General features: G+C 45.3%; 1 protein-coding gene across 1 annotated transcript in view; it reads right to left on the bottom strand.

The window, feature by feature from the left end:
* Positions 1-17,329, bottom strand: part of Nrp1 (neuropilin 1) — a 144,778-nt gene extending 127,449 nt beyond the window's left edge. Inside the window, 3 exon segments of the mRNA XM_038312800.1 lie at positions 12,445-12,619; positions 16,138-16,670; positions 17,029-17,329. Coding sequence (XP_038168728.1) covers positions 12,445-12,619; positions 16,138-16,210 — 248 coding nt within the window. The 5' untranslated portion in view covers positions 16,211-16,670; positions 17,029-17,329.
* Positions 17,330-17,549: the final 220 nt, after the last annotated feature.

Genomic DNA, 17,549 nt, shown 5'->3' with positions numbered 1-17,549 from the left:
TCATAGCATCATTGTTTGTCATAACCAAAACCTGGAAACACCCTAAATGCCCCTCAACTAAAGAATGGATAAGGAAAATGTGGTACATTTACACAATGGAGTACTATACACCAGGAAAAATGACATCTTGAAATTTGCAGGCAAATGGATGGAGCTAGAAAACATCATATTGAATGATGTAACCCAAACCCAGAAAGACAATTATTATATGTACTCACTCATAAGTGGTTTTTAAACATAAAGCAAAGAAAATCAGCCTACAAATCATAATCCCAGAGAACCTAGACAACAATGAGAACCCTATGAGAGACATACATGGATCTAATCTACATGGGAAGTAGAAAAAGACAAGATCTCTTGAGTAAATTGGGAGCATGGGGACCATGGGAGAAAGCTGAAGGGGAGGGGAGAGGTAGGGAGGGGGGACAGAGAAAAATGTAGAGCTCAATAAAATCAATAAAAAAGGACCAAAAAAGTGCATACATGTGAACCCACATATATGTGAACCCTAACACATGTGAGAAGTTCTCTCCAGATACACATAACATAAATTAGGACCATGTAATGACCAATAGTCTGAAGGGTCATGGAGGGTGGCATTTGAGTCAGCAGAGACCAGAATGGAGCCTTGGCTTGCAGCTGGCACACACACAACTTCAGGCAGTGAGAAGAAAGAGAGAGGCCAGAGCAGGACAGAATGTAGATTAGAACGGTGACAGGACCCAAGGTGGAGTTCTTCTCAAGGACAGGAAAGTCCTACAGAATGCCTCTGGCCCACAGAGCCTACGGGGTTCCCACAGCAAGGAAAGCAAATTCCTTCAGCTGGGCTCTCAGGTACACCTGTGTCAGTTCAGATGCAAGGAAGAGCCCTTTCCAAGGGTTTCGAATATAATTCATGCCCTCAGCAGCTGGTCATAATGGAGATCTGGGGACAACGGCTGGAAATGGCCACCCCTCTATTACCATTCCAGGACCTCCCTGAGAACATGCCCTTCCAAGACCGTCAGTCGCCATTGGGAAATCTGACAGAACCAGAAACGGAGGAGGGAGATGGCAGTTAAAGGATTCGGTCAGGTAAAAAAGAAGGAAAGGGATGAATGGTTGGTAGTTGTCTGTTTCAAATACTCATTTCCCCAGTCTCCCTTCCCTGAGAATGTATGGTATAAAATGCAGGAGACCACTGCTGGTCACACTGGTTGAAATGGCTCGACTCCTGGCTCTCTCTCTGAATGGGCTGGGCATATTTCCAAGCCCTCAGGGCAGCAGGACAAGAAGTACACATGCTTTTATTATCAATTGTGTGATAACAAGATAGCATCTTCCCGGAGGCGAGCTAGGAGCTCCACCCATCTGATGTTTAGAGACTGACTGGAGCTCAATCACCTTTACTAGACCACGAAGAAAAGTTCTCGGGGCTGTCTCACTGCGGGCATGCACAACTTTGGAAATATTTGTGTCTCCTCCTAAGTATACGGATGTTATTGTTTACAGTCTGAACTTATTTTAAGGAACAAAACCTGCGGATGCACTTCCTGCTCGAGTCATACCTAGGCTTTATTTAACATGGGTCTTGTATCCAGAAGCCTACCTCATCAGCATTGTGTTCCTGAGACAGAGGAGGAAGGAAGGCTGCACAGTTCCAGAAGCTAAGGGGCCTCGGGGCAGCTCACTGAATCTCACATACACAAGAAAAGGCACGAAAGTAGAAGTTATGTGGGCAGTAGTTGGGAAGATCATGATGGTCCGTCCACCTGAGAAAATCCACGTCAGCATGGAAACGTCATACTGAAACCCATTATTGTACATAATCAAGATATGATGATAAAATGAGCGGGGAATTGGCAAGATGGCTCAGCAGCTAAAGGTGCTTGCTGGAAACTGTGATGACCCAAATTTAATGCTTGCAACACACACGGTGGTAAGAGAGAACCAGGTCTCGAAGGTGATCCTCCGGCCTTCACGCTCATGTCGTGACACACGTGCACACACACGTGCACACACATACAAACAAACAAGTGCAGTACCAGATGTAAAGATGAAGAAAGCTGTGTTTACGTGGTGTTCTCAGACCTCGCCCACGTTTCATCTTCCCACGTACGCTGGCTGATACTGTCAAAGCGGCCTTGCTAACTGCGATAATCACATGGCTCCCACATAATTGGGACCCAGCCCATATGAACCATCTCCTGTCTCACAGATGGGAATGAGTGGCAGAGGGGCAATTATAACCCTTGGCCTCAATTCTCACCAGAGCCCTTCCTCACGGGGAACTGCCAACACAGTCCCCTGGCAATCAGGAATCCCCAGCTCTCAGTAATGAACCCGCGCACGCTTCAGCCGTGACGTGAGGAAGCTAAGGAAGGAAACAGAGATTCGTCTTGAGGACTGAACCAACACGTTCTCCGTATTGCTAAATGCAGCCCAGAGTCATGGACAAAGAACTTGACATTGGGAGAAAGCCGCCCCAGGGAAGATAAACACTAACCAAACAGTTGGAAAGAGACACCTCAATAAAGAAGAGTCAGACCAGATATGCAAAGCAACAGTGAGCCAGAGAGCCCAGACTGTTCAGTTAACTGGGATTTTTCATTTTTTATGGGTTACCGTTTTTCCCAAAGAGTGAACCCCTCTAGAAATTAAAACCTTTATTTATTCTAATTATCTTTCCTATAACCATATAGGAAATGAATTAGCCATTAAATAGAAAATTAATGTCCACTACCTCAACTTCTCTAAGGACAAACATCACCAACCCTTTATCAAGACCATGCGAGCACAGTTGCCACGGTAAGGGAGCTCTCTGTGAGGATGCCTTATCTTTGTCCCTAGAGTCTGTTCTTTGTTCCATTTAAAATGGGGGAACTTGATGCTTTTGAAAGTTTTAGACTTATTTTTCCAAGACTAAATCTTGGTTTACATCAGGTTTCCATGGTAGCTCAGTGTTGCTCTGTTTAGCCTACTGTTTATGAAAGAGTCAGAGATCTTGCAAAGCTGCCTGGGAATGACTGGCTTTGGCATCTCTGTCTGGTCTACAGAAGCCTCTTGTAGGATGACACATGACGAAGGAACTGGAAGCTCTCCTGTGACAGGCCAGCCTGTCACCAAAGCCACAGGAAACACCTCTGTCCTGATTTGGCTGCTTGTTCAAAGTATCTAACCAGATAACAACAAAAGACTTTGCAGGGTCTGTTTTTCCTCAGAAAACACTCCTCTGTCTGTCATAGGAAGCAAATGCCTGGGCAAGCATTTCCCCTTAAACCCTTCCAGAGCCACAGTGGCAAATGTAAGTGTAAAATACGGTGAACGGTGGGCTATGAGGAGTTCTTCTCCTGACATCTGCCTGAGATTAAGCAAATGCGTAGTATTTAGAAGAGAATGTGACCCTCTTACTTGGGGTCTAGGACCATACGCACAGCTGGTACCTGGAACACCCATTTAACCACCAATAGTATACGCTCAGACCACGACTGCCCTGGCTACTAGATTTGAGCAAAAATTATAGTAACTTGTGCTTTGTGTTCAGAAACCACCAACCAAGGGCACCAGAATTTAGACACCTCCATCACGATTTTCATTCCAAACTTGGCAGTCACTTTACACAGAGTAGGAAATCCAATCAGCTCTCTGTAGGATCTATAAGTGCTTACTTAGTGGAAAAGCTCGATCTTTTCTCAGAATTTGTGGGTTTATATTTAAGCACTTGTGGGAGATGGTTCAGGGAAGGAAATGGCTGGCAACTGAAGTCTTTCAGTCAGAGGGTGCGGCCCAAAGGTGCCTTCTGCTGCAACCATACCAGCTTTCTGGAGTCACAGGGCACGTGGGCATTTAATTTACACTTCTTCAACTTTAGGTTTTGTGGTGTTTAAAATGTGTGAGAGGAAGAAGCAAGATCCCCTACTCTGAGCGTACAGCACCCCGAGGGTACATACTACGTACTCAGGATGTAGTTATGAGAAAACCAGAGCAGCCAAGTTGCTCCTTCCAAGCACGCGATGGTTACTTAAGCTAAAGGAGCGGGCTGGGGAGCCGGCTCAGGGGGAAAGTGTGCACAGAGTAAGCTTGAAGACCTGCGTTTGGACTCCAGCACCTGTGCCAAAAAGCCCAGTATGTCTGATGGGGTGGGCAGAAGCAAGTGGGGTCCCATATGCTCCTGCACACACATACAAATTAATTAATTAACGTAAAGGGAGGATAAAAGCCATGTTGAGCAAATAGGAGTCTGTAAACACATATCAAGCCTGGATGGAAGGGAGCGTGTTGTAAGGTGAACATTTCTTTGGTAGACATGAATGTTTTTAAGCAATTGAGTTGACAGGAGCCAAGAGATGATTGGTGGTTTGTTTGCCTCTGTTTGTCTGCAGAATGTACGCACTGTGAACAGACAGACTGCTTTCTGGGCTCTCTGTGAATTGTCTGCAATGTTTCAGCCCTACGACAGTATTCACTGACCTAGATGCTAGACACAGGCCATCTGAACATAGACCAGCTGGGTGCCCGTTCCTGTGAAGAGCTGGAACAGCTAAGTCGCTGCCTGCCGCATTCAGGGTTATTGACAAACACCCAGTTAAAAGGCACTTGGAACCTGATCTGAACACAAATTTCTCTCTGTCTCTCTCTGTCTCTCTCTCTCTCTCTCTCTCTCTCTCTCTCTCTCTCTCTGTCTCTCTGTCTGTCTGTCTATCTGTCTGTCTGTCTCTCTCTGTCTCTCTGTCTGTCTGTCTATCTGTCTGTCTGTCTCTCTCTGTCTCTCTGTCTGTCTATCTGTCTGTCTCTCTCTGTCTGTCTGTCTCTCTGTCTCTGTCTCTGTCTCTCTGTCTCTCTGTCTCTCTGTCTCTCTCTCTCTCTCTCTCTCTTTCTCTCTCCTCTTCTTTCCTCTCCTCTCCTCTCTCCTCTCTCCCTCACCCCCCTCCTCTCTGACCTAATTATCAGCCTTGATGAACAGGCAGCTGTAGTTAGAAAAGTTTATAAGTTTATCTTTGACTCTTCCTGTGCATATGTGTCTGGTTGCTGAGGCATGTCAGCAAATGTGCCTCTCTCAAAGGCAATGATGGGCAGGACAGAACTGAGAACACACATGAGGCTGGAGGCACATGTCTGTCCTGGTCCCTTCTTAGAATCCTGTGTCCCAAAAAGAACTCTGGTGGGGAACCCCACATGCTTGTTGATTTGGGGAGACACAATGCCAAGTAGTCCACTCCTTTAGCTTGTAACAGAAGTTTGTGTGTGTGTACACATATATATGTATGTGTTTATATATATATGTGTGTGTATGTACATAAATACATGCATACATTAAGATCAGAGCTTTGACTTCGAGTCTTTTCCTCAATTGTTCTCTAACTTATCCATCCATCCATCCATCCACCCACCCACCCACCCACCCACCCACCCATCCATCCATCCATCCCTTTCTCTCTCTCTCTCTCTCTCTCTCTCTGGTTTTGTGTGTGTATCTATGTGTGTGTATGTGTGTTTGTTTGTGCTAGCTGTGTGTGCCCAGGAGTACAAGCAGAAGCCAGAAGAGGTTGTCTGACACTTTGCTCTGTCGTCCCTCACCTTATTCCCTTGAGGCAGGTGCTCAGTTGCCCAGGGTGACTAGCCACTGGGCTCCAAGAATGTGCTAGTCTCTCCCTCCCAAGGGCTAGTGTTTGCAAGGGCATACCTCCATGTTTGGTGTCTTTACCTAGGTTAGAGAAAATGAATTCAGGCCCTGAAGTTTGTGGAGCAAGTGCTTCCTCCTCTGAGCCATCTCTCCATCTCGATCGCTGCTTCTTTTAAGTTACACAAGTATCCAACACATTCAAAACACAGCACTGTCAAGTTTTGTTATATTATACTAAACATAACAAAAAATCCTTTTATTAAATACCCAGGGCCCTGTTTAGATTAAATCAGTGGTAACGGGGAAAATAAAATCAAAGAAAAGAAAGCAGCAAGTTACCTGCCTGAGTGGTACTTGTAGTGTTGCAGGTCCAGGCCTACAGTTCCCAAGATGGTTCATTCCTACTTTCTCAAGAGCTGTTTATTTAAACTGAGCTTGGTGGTGCCCCCTTCACATGGTCCAGAGAGTGCTCCTAAGAGTCACCCAAGATCAAAATTAGAAGTGATAAGATGATCCATTAAAACAACGGGGGAGGAGCTGGGGAGACCACTCATCGGGTACAGTGTGTACTGTACAGACGTGAGGCCTTGACTTTAATTCCCACCATCCATGTGACAAGCTGGTGCCATAATCTCAGTGCTGGGGAGAATGAGAAAGGAGGGGACCTGGAGTTCACTGGACAGCTAGTCTAATCAAGCAGGTGAGCTCCAGATCCAGTAAGAGATCAGGGAGAAGTACCTGAGGAAGTCAGCCAAAGCATTCATCCTGCTTCAGCATGTACATACACATATGAGCACGTGTGCCTCCTCCAGCATCACAACAAACACAGGAAGAATTTTCTGAATTGTCTTTGCATAGAAAGCAGATTATCAGCTATCTGTTAGCATATTAAGTAAAGAAAAGATATTTTTACATGAGTTTTCAGCAGAATGGAACTCCTTATCTGAAGGGGAGGAGTGTGCCCGTGTATGTGTGTGTCTCTGCATGTTTGTGCATATCTGTATGTGTGTCCGTGTGTGTGTGTCCCCGTGTGCATGGGTATCTATCTCTACTCCAAAGATTTCACAGGATCTATTCAGAGTACAGATACATGAAGGCTTCTAATAAAGCTTTAGTTCTCTTAGACTTTGAAACTTGAAAAAATGGAATCACGTGAGTTTAAAAGAGCAGCTCCCCTCAAGGGCAGAGGGAGTGACTGATGACGGATATCAGGGAATTCTGGAAATGGAACTGCTTCTCCCTGGTCTGGGGACCTTCCAAGATTTTATTAACTGGCACACTTATGTTAAGCACTTTTATAATAATATATTATCTTTTAACTAAAAGTATATATGCTCCTATATTTCATACAGAAAATGGAGAAATATTTTGGCTTAAGGTTCCCCACTGTTTTTGCATAAAATAAAAACTTTTGTTTTAACATGAGGGATGCTGAAAAGTAAAAGACTAGGTGGAGGGGCTTGTCTTGGATATATTCTCTATTTCACACACACACACACACACACACACCTACTTACATACACATACCCACACACATACAACACACACACTAAACACATACCCAGAACACACACACACACACACACACACACACACACACCTACTTACATACATATACCCACACACATACAACACACACATACACACACACACACACATGTATATATGCATAAACAGTACTTCTGGGAATATAGTTTCTAATATAACATTCAAAAATCAAAGCTGATGCAAAAATTCATGCTGAGAAGAAGAAAAGAAGAAAGGATAAAACCAGAAAATATTATTCAGGGAAATTAATAAATGACTAAATCATCACTGTAAAATTATGAAGTTTAATTTGCAGTGATAATCAGATTTAAGAAACTAAGGGAGATTAAGTTTTAATAATTGAGTTTGTATTCTTCTAAAGTAAATCAGATCAGCAGTGTTTCAAAGCTTGTAAACATTTAGGAAAACTTAAAAGTAGCAATAAGGAAACACGACATGATTTAGCCTCTCAATCTATCCATGATTTGACTATCATCTCTATTTAATTATAATTTCACCATGATTCAAATGGAGTCACAGGAGCAAAAGGCTGCTTTAGCTCCATGGCATTGAGAAACATACCCACCCTTGGTGTGTCCAAGAAGATGGCCAAAGAAGTTAGAGAGGGAAAAGCATCCTTGGCGAGTTAAGAAACTGGAGTGAAGCTAGGATCTCGTCCAGAACAAACCCTCTGCTGGCCTCTTTCCCCAGCTCTACCCTCGCAGGCTTTTCTTCTACAGCTTCACATTCATTTTCTTAATGTTTTTAAGCCAATGTCTCTGAAATTTTTATGGCTCCCCAGATAAAGACATCCAATCTGAATGTAACCACACACCTCCTGGCTCGGCAGTATTTGTCACAAGCGATTATAAATTATCATGCTGATAGCCTGCATTGCTGGGAAGCTGGAGAAAGTTTCATAAATCCTAACTACTTTGTCAATGGCATCCTTGTTTATTATACAGAAATAAAGTTTTATGAGACTCAAGATGTCTGCCTGTACCACTGAAGGAAGCCTTGGAGCAGGAGCTCTGAGCGGTTCAACGTTTCCAGAGTACAGAGATTTCTTCCTCCGACCTTCTTAGCTGCTCTACTTCTAATGCCTCCTACACATGTGGGATTTGGCCCATGTGAAAGGAACAAAAGTCACCGTCCCTGACATCTCCTCAACACCTTCTCCTCTCAGAACATCTTGGGTTGTCTCTTCTATCAACAAAAGGACATCCAGCTGAAAACCTGAGCCCCTTGTTAGCCTGAAAGACAGGTGCTCTGCTGTCTGTTCATTGACTGATATACACCACACCTTGTTCAATAAAAGAGTGGAAGGGGTCATATTACCATGGTTTCAATGAGTGTGTGTAATGAACCCAATTGAACGGCAGCAATCCACATAAACTGCTGCATGTTGAAAAAACCTCAGCCATCATTTACACATTGGTTTCTCCCAAGGGCCCCCACCCCCGTTCTAGCCACTTGAGAACCTAACCTTTACTGTGTAAAGTCCACAGTTGACTTAGGAGCTAGGTCAGTCTCAGCCCTGTTCACACGGAAAGCTCATGATTATATCCTGACTTGTCAGAGTTATATGATGGCTTTTACATAATTGCAAACAACAATGAAAATTTAAATATAGATTTTTTCCCTGCTGAACTAGTTGACTGTTCTAATTATGCATCCAGCCTGCCACCCCAGGAAAGAGAATTGCTTCCTTGGATCTCAAAGATGTTTCTCCTCAGTGACTGCTACAAGAAATTGATTTCTTGCTGCCTTTCTGAGGGTGAAAGTTGGCCGTACAAAGAGTGGTGATTTCAAGAAAAAAAAAATGCAGGTGGTATTTATATGAGAATCAACCCATTACAGGATCAATAAATTTAGTTTGACATATGTTTACTTTCATATTTTGAAATGTTCTAACAATAACCAAATTGTTGATATCACAGTCATGATGAAAAGATATTGGTGGAGAGCTTTTAGCTTCCTAGTGATTTCACATTTGCACCCTTATTTAACCAGTAACCTAATAGCACAGGATAACACGCCATATTGCTGTCATTAGCCATACACTACAGCCAACAAGGGAGAAGCATTAAGTATCTCAACTAAGGGGAACATGAACAACTACTGGTTTGTTGTTTTCTGAGACAAGGTCTCAGGCAACCCAAGCTGGTCTCAAGCCTGCTGTGTAGCTGAGTGGGACCTGGAAGTCCTGATTCTTTTTATGAACTATTTCATAAACGACCTCTACAATCAGAAGATGGAACAACAAAAACTGCTTTTAAAAGAACCTGTGTGTTCTGCCTTCTTGGGGGAACTCTGAGCACCTGTAGATGCTGAAGCTGTGATTCTGAGCACATCAAAATGAACAACCCTAACTGCCACTCTCAGCAGTGACCAGAAGCCATGTAGGATCTGGAAAGAGGCTTCTCTTTCCAGCTGTTTTTTAAGGCGTTCTCCCTGTAACATTTTGGAGTTTTTCACTGTGAAAGAGCCATGCAGCTGCCCTCCAGAATGTGGCACAGAGGCACTTCGTGAACAGAGAATAGTCAGCTTTTAGATGCTGGTGGCATCGTCCAGGCCATGGAGTCTGAGATGTGACAACCAAGAGATCACTTTATTCTGCAACAAACAAACACAAACCCCATAAACAAGCCTTCTCATATCTCACCACCATATAACCCTTATGGAAACAATCTTTTTTCTTTTTTAGTTGTGGGTATGGTATACGTGTGTGTGTGTGACCATGTGTATGTGTGTGACCATGTGTATGTGTATGTGTATATGTGTGACCATGTGTATATGTGTGACCATGTGTATGTGTATGTGTGTGTGACCATGTGTATGTGTATGTGTGTGTGAGACCATGTGTATGTGTGTGTGTGACCATGTGTGTGTGTGACCATGTGTATGTGTATGTGTGTGCCTTCCTGTGTCCCACAGCAAATGTGGGAGGCCTGATGAGAACTTTTAGCAGTAGGTTTCTCCTTCCACCACGTGGCTCCCCAAGGATTGAACTCAATCACTCGGGCTTGACAGCAAGGGCTCTCACCTACTGAGCCATCTTGCCAGCCCCTTATTGTTTATTTTTTTAAGGAGGGAAATGAACTTAAAAGGTGGTCCTCCAATGCTGTCATATCCTACCCTGTATCATGACAAATAGCAATATAAAGTTTCCCATACATCATTTTCTCCTATCAATTTCTTGAGACAGCCTGTGTGCTAATGTATTAGTGTTCATGTTTTATATGTGTGTGTGTGTGTGTGTGTGTGTAAAAGCACTATCTATACATAAAAGTTTATCAATTGCCCCCCCCAACTGCTACTGCAGGTTGTGCTGGACTCAGCACACACCAACTCTTAGAACCACTGCTGAATGCACACCCTATACATTGCTGCTGCATCACCTGAGGAGTTGGAAACTGTCCAAGGTGGAACATTCAAGACATGGAAAGGAGCAAAACCACAAATCAAGACCTGACTTGCTCCCTCCCCGGAACCGGCTGAACATTTGTTACGTGCCATCTCTGGTGACTAGCAATCTCTCAGAGATTTATTCTTTTACACATCTACATGGTCACGATTCGCTGGTCAGAAATCCATAAACCCAAGTTTATTGAAATCTAAGAACACTTTATTTTGGAAGGAATCCTGTGTTACCAGAGTTTCTTGAAAATACTCCTACAGCTGTTTAAACAATGTCAAGATGCAAGAATGAATACAATACATGGTATCCAAGTTGTCAACAGTATTAACAATCACCATAAAGAATCCTAACGAGCTGGGGTGTGGCTGGGTTATAGGGTGCTTGCCTAGCATGCATGAAGCCCTAGGAATGATCCCCAGAACCTCCAAACAACAACAGCAACAAAATAATAATTCCCCGTTTTCTAGAAAGCACTGGAACTTTATTAATTCTACAAAAGACTAAAATGCAATCCAAGGCTGAGCCTTGGTTAAACTGGAATCAGAATAATTTCATTGCACCATCGTGCATGCCGGCTACCCACAAATGCATCTCTGTCTGCGGATTTCTGCTAATCTGCTGGGCACTAACAGGCTGAGTAAAGTAGACACCTTGATGCCCTGACAATGAAAAGCTGGTTGGCACCACGCCATAAAACCAACAGGTTGTTGAGTCCTTCACTCAGGTGGGAAGGTTTTCATACCACTTCATTCTGCCAGCAGAATAGCATTGACCATTGTACATGTCTGTAACACTGTTAAGTCCAAAGCAAGGAGAAGAATTGGCCTGCTTCTTCATGAAGATTAACTAATATTCAAGTCCCAATTGGAGACTGCCCTCTTTACAGTACTTCAGAATAGGACCAGGTAGGCAAGACACCAAGAGGTGGGTCTGGACATGGGACGGATGAAGACCTCAGTGGCCCACCTCACACGGTGCACAAGCAGAAATTCTACACCTACATGCCAGGACTTCCATGTAAAGAGAGTAGGCACCATGTGGATGATCTCTCCAGTAAAACATTGCAATAATGAAACAACATAGATTAATGTTTAGTAACTTCAAGTTGAAGGAGACAGCCAGGAAAGGCAGATGAATTCAAACCTGATACACACCTAGGTTCCCATTGTATTTGCGCATATTTTTTACCAGTTTAATAAACCTTTCCGCAACCTAATATTAAAAATTCTTGCTTAAACTCATCATGGTAGCAAATGTCTATAAACCCAGACAGAGGAATATGTATCTCTAAGTTCAAAGCCATCTTAGGCCTTTTAGGGCTACACAGTGAGACCCTGCCACAAGCAAACAAACACTAACAATAATACCAAACCATCATCTAATCCACTTTGTATACTTTATTTCTGTCCCCTGACAACTTGCTTTTTTTTTTTTTTCATGTCAAACTCAATACAATCTTTGGAATCAATGCTGGGGTAACCCCTGTCACTTAGCTAAATTTCCCAGTCATGAGAAACATAGTTCTAAAATCATTAAATGAGCCACAGATTTGTTTAAAAAAACACCCAACTTCACCATCTGCAGATAATGTATACTGGTGACCCACAATATTTAAGGTAACACAAGCTTTTTCTCAAAACCCGTCCCAGAAAGAACCACGCATCATACATTTCTTAACAAAAGATTTCCCAAACCAAAAATGTCAACAGAAAAAGGACACGCTATCATACATTTACATATTGGGAGAACTCAGACTCTTGTTACTTCATTTCCACGCCATTGACATTTGATCTGATCTAGGCTGGGATCCATTCACGTTCTTACACCCACCGCGCACGGACACGCATGACCACTAGATGGTGCTGTGGCGCCCTGTTCAAACTCCAGCACTTACTTGCACTCTCTGTCCTCCAGATCAAAGTGCGGGTTGAAGTTGATCATGATTCTTTGGTAGGGCTCCGGAGCTTGGATCAGCCATGCACACTTCTCACTTGGGTGGTAAGAATGCGGGTAACCGGGAGATGTAAGGTACCCCGGGTTTTCAATTTTTATAGTCCCGCCACATTTTTCTGCAACAAAAAGAACATTTTAGCCGATCTTTCCCCCTCACAACTAGTGGAGTCTTCTAGCTTTACATATGCATTAACAATTAGCAAAGGTTCTGTCAGGGAAGGGAAACCCCAGAGGGTCCCCACAAGTCATTCCTGTGATGCTAAGCACGAAGAGCACCACAACACCAGGAAAGGCTCTTTAATCTCCAGGAGCATGGCTTCCACAGAAAGCCTACTGAGATTTGAGATGCTTTTCCACCCCCTACCCAGTTCCTTCCAAAGAAAGAGGTCTTCTAGCATTAAAAACATTAAATCCCCTCAATTGATGTTAACACAGCCCCCTGGGAGCTCCTGCTAGACTTAATTATCTTCCGAGAAGTGTAATCACATTAAAGAACAGTTCTGAGTGGAAGGTGACTAGAAGATGCCCTGCCACTCCTTGCAAGTGGCTTTTTGATGATAAGCCTGGTCCGTGTCAGTGACCAGCGGGGACTGTCTTCCAGGACTTTGATTGGCCTGTGGTCTACTCTCCTTTTGTTGTTCTATCTGCCTGTGAATCTGAGCGATTCTGAGTTATCTCCGCTTTTGAGACTCAAATCAACAGAGAACAAAGTGGGGCAGGTGAGGCAGAAAGAACTGGCTTCACTTATCCAAGTTGCTCAGCCTTGGCGACCAGATCAAAGCCATGGGGCAGAAAGAAAAATAAATAGCCACACACGGCATTAGTTCTAATTACTAGATGTTAGGGGAAGCCCTGGCCACGGAGGTCTGGGTATCACATATGGTGATTTTTACACCCCTGGAAAGAGAAACTATCTACTTTTGAGCCTTTACTGAAAAAACAAACCACCACAACAAGAACCCAAACGCTGAAGTGACTCTCAATCAGCCAGACAAGCCAGATGCTGGGCTGGTTTACAATTCACCATAGATGGCTACTGTCACTTTTTATTATGGGTTTCACACAGGAGAGCCTCAGCCTGTAAATGCCACCCCATTTATTGATGCTTAATTTGGGGCAATAAAAATTTGGTGCATAAACTATGTAATAGAAACAGGTACGAAGCATTGAAATATATAAGCCTATCAATCACAAACATCCAGTAATGGTATATATAGATTTTAATATTACATCTAATAGATTCCCCGTGGAAAGAGAATGGCATTCTTTGCTCTCAGCATGAATTTATAAATCTACGGAATTTTATTACAGGAAAACCAGGTCAAATGGAAATGAAAGATGAAGTGCACATCAAAAATGCATAAAGCTACATGCATTACAGAAGTCATTTCCCATAAATTAAAAAGAAGACAATATAAATTATGTTGTTTTCTCCAATTGCTGGATGTTTCTGGCTGTTTCTGAGCTCGGAGGGGGTTGGCCCTACAGAATCTCTTCCCATTGGCTTTTTAAAGGCTTTAGGTCTGCAAGAAGGACGGATATTGCAACCAACACCCAGAATCTCAGCTAATGATGCCAGCCAGCTCAGCGGTGTGATTCAGTGGAGGTTCTGGCATTATTTTATTTGTGCAGAAATCTTGAAGACTGCCCCCCCCCCCAGCTCATTAAGTCCTTCCAGCTCTGTGTAGCCACCACGGCATCTGCTACGGGAGTGAAATAAAGCAGTTGCCAGACAGTCACTTCAGAAGACAGCGAGGTGGAGTTGGTACCACACCAGAGCACTTTAATCTGTGACTTCTGAGAAAGTGACAGTGTAACAAGATAATGTGGACTGCGGACTCCCACACTCTGTTCAGTCTCTCTAACACTTGATTAGGAGAGAGCAATTCCTAATGACTCTGGACCATTAGTCCTAAATAAGGTTAATGAATTAATTTAGTAGACACTTACTGGGAGGAGGTGGCTATGGCTTTAAGAGGACCACAGGCTTACGGAGGCATGTGCTGGCACTGGTCACCTCAAGCATAGCAACAGGGTTTTAGCTGACTGGAGCCCAGATTCTCAACATTCCCCAGATTTCTGTTAAGGAAATTAAAAAGTGTGTGTGTGTGTGTGTGTGTGTGTGTGTGTGTGTGTGTTGTTCTGAAACACACAAATGTTAATGCTCTTCATATTGGCTATCACAACCACTCTTTGGGTACCCCAACATGGCTTTAACCCAGGGGTTCTTGATCTGTGGGTCGCGGCCCCCCTCGACAAACCTCTATCTCCAAAAGTATTTACATTATGATTCACAACAGTAACAAAATGACAGTTATGAAGTAGCAATGAAAGTAATTTTATGGTGGAGGGGAGGTCACAACAACATGAGGAACTGTACTACAGGGTTGCAGCATTAGGCAGATTGGGAACCACTGCTCTAACCTCAGGAGTTGAGAAGGATACCCGCTTTGAGGTCTAAACATTTGAGTTCTTTTGGTAAGAGGGAAATGATATTTTACCCCCTGCCAGAGTGCATAAGCACTCCACCAACTCAGGTTCATTAACAAATTGAACTCCACATTCATGATTTTTTGAGGGTTTGGCTTCCCTGCCAGAGAAAGATGCCGCCAACTCGGCTTCATTAATAAATTGAATTCCAGCCGCGTTCACAAAATTTTTGCCTATCTTTTGACAACTGTTTGGTACCTGTTGGGAGAGATCTATCTCTGAAATCACAAAACCTGGGGAAAGCGCATTAAGGAGATTAACTTCTACCATAAAGGATTGATTTAAATAAACTCTTCCTGGTAGAGCCCTCCTCTTATTAAAACAATACACCACAATAAGTAGTAGATGCACTTTTCTCCTAATTGCTTTGATTGAAATCTAAGCCAGACAAAAGTAAATATTTGGCCATTAGTTAATAATAATGCTTAAGATTTACTGTTTGGATCAGCTCTAGCCTGGCCTTCAGCACCTTTGTATGGGATCCCGTTTTAAACACACTCTAGGTTCCAAGGCACTGTTTATACCTAGGACTGCCTTTCGTTACTTAACAGAATGGTTTTTAAAGCCAACTGGGTTAGGGATTCTCAGATACGCTGCCGCCTTACACTGAATAGATCCAAACCCTTTATTGACAGCGCGACTTTCATTCATACTCCAGACGGATCACGGATGGTTTGTAAAGGCGGGGAAGAGAGTCCGGGAAGCCGCCAAGACTGACCACTATCTGTCGGGTCACCCACCAGAGGAAACCGAGCAGGGGAGTTGTGAGGAGAACCAGGAAGTCCTCCCGGTGAAGTGTTCATTAACTCTCAGCAGCCATCAGATTTTTGAAAGGGAGTCTCATCTAATTGCCTCTGGGAGGAAACATTATTAAGATAATTGGTGTGCTGATCTGGGAAGGTAGGGAGCTCTGCCGCGAAACTGGCAGGAGAAGCCTACAGCCAGTAACCCACTGGAGCTGGGTGCTGAGGGCTTGCGGTCTTCCTGACCCAGAGGCCCTGACTTCTCTGTTCCTAGAGCAGGCAAGTTTCCTGCGCCCGGCAGCAGTGTGCGCGTCCCGCTACCCGGGCGGGAAGCCCACCGCCGGAGGGGACCCGGCAGCCTCGGACCCTCCGGGTCGCTCACACCTCAGCCTGTCACTTACCGCTGCGGAAAGCGCCAGCAGGGGCGAGGGCAAGGGCGAGCGCCGCGCACAGCAACGGCAGCCCCCTCTCCATCCTCCTTCGCCGAGCCAGTCCCAAGGCAGCTGCGGGAGAACACGATTGCGCGGACGAAAGCCCAGCAAACCGAAATCGTAACAATCCGAACGCTCTTAAGTCCGCCTAAGAGCCATAAAATCCTCAGCGGGTCTTGGCGGGGAAGGCTAGCGGCGAGGCAATGCCTGAATCCGCGAGAAGCGCGTCTCTTTTTGTGTCTCAAGTCGCCTGCATCCTGTCATTTAGCTCCGATTTCCTCTCCCTTTTCCCACACTTGTTCCTCTTCCAGGAGCCACTGCCCGGGCCATGTCTCAGGAAGAAGAAGAAGGAGGAGAAAAAAAAGAGGGGAGGAGTTGAGAAGAGGAGGGGAGAGGGCGGGCGACACACCAAAGCCAATTTCTAGAGGGGAAAAAAAAAAATCCCGCTTGATTCTGGACGGGTTGGAGCCGAGGAGCTGGCGCCCAGAGGAGGTCCGGGTTGTCTGCGGGAAGGAGAGAGAGCAATGAAAAGATGAGCGGGAGAGCGAGGACTTTCTCCGCTGGCACCCGCCTCCCTCTCCGACCTCCCCCTCCCTCCCAGAGCCCTTCCCTCGCTTCCTCCCGCCCCCTCCCCGCACAGCTCCGCCAGCGATTGCCTGGCTGGAGATTCAGACACTCAAGTTTCCTTAGGCGTGCTTTCCCGGTGCGTTGGCTAGGCTTCCCCCACCCCATACCCTGCGGTGCTCTCAGCGGGAAGAAGGGCGCGGAGGGCGCAGGTTGTCAGCGCCCAGAGCGCAAGGACGCGTGTATGTCAGGAGGGGCAAGGCGAGCTGTACCAGCCCCAGGGTCCAGCTAGTCTACCTCGGCGTGCTTCTCTGCACTCCACGACTGAGCTAGGCTGCTTCAGTAGGCTAGGATCCCGGATCCAAGGAGTTCCGAGAGCCCGGGCTTAGCCGCTACTTCACGGAACTCCAAATCCCCAGGCACCCGCACCCCGGGTTGTGAGGATCGCTGAGCTAGCTAGTCTCCACTTCCACTTCCCAGATGCCAGCCTGAGGCTTGGGGCGGACGGGAAGCAGCCGGACGCTTCGGGACTCTAGGAGTGGAACTGTAGACGAGAAGAAAGCCTGGCTGTTGTGGGAGACGCGCCGCTGAGCCCAGAGAGCTGTGACCGTGTCTCTGCCACGTAAAGCATAGGCAGACCTTCTGTGAGCACGGAACCTGGCTGCAGCCGAGTAAGGCCTCCTCGCCCTGCGCAAAGGCGCGAGGCTGGGTGCCGCCCCCCCCCCACTCCCCCTGGCTGCAGGCTGCATTGTTCCCTGAGATTTGATGCCCTCTCCTTTGGGGTTAATGAACCAGGAGGATGGGTGGTGGCGCGCCTT

The sequence above is a fragment of the Arvicola amphibius genome, chromosome 15 (genome assembly GCF_903992535.2).
Source record: "Arvicola amphibius chromosome 15, mArvAmp1.2, whole genome shotgun sequence".
Lineage (NCBI taxonomy): Eukaryota > Metazoa > Chordata > Mammalia > Rodentia > Cricetidae > Arvicola > Arvicola amphibius.
Note: the sequence above shows the minus strand (reverse complement) of the source record. Positions and strands in the feature narration are given on the sequence as shown.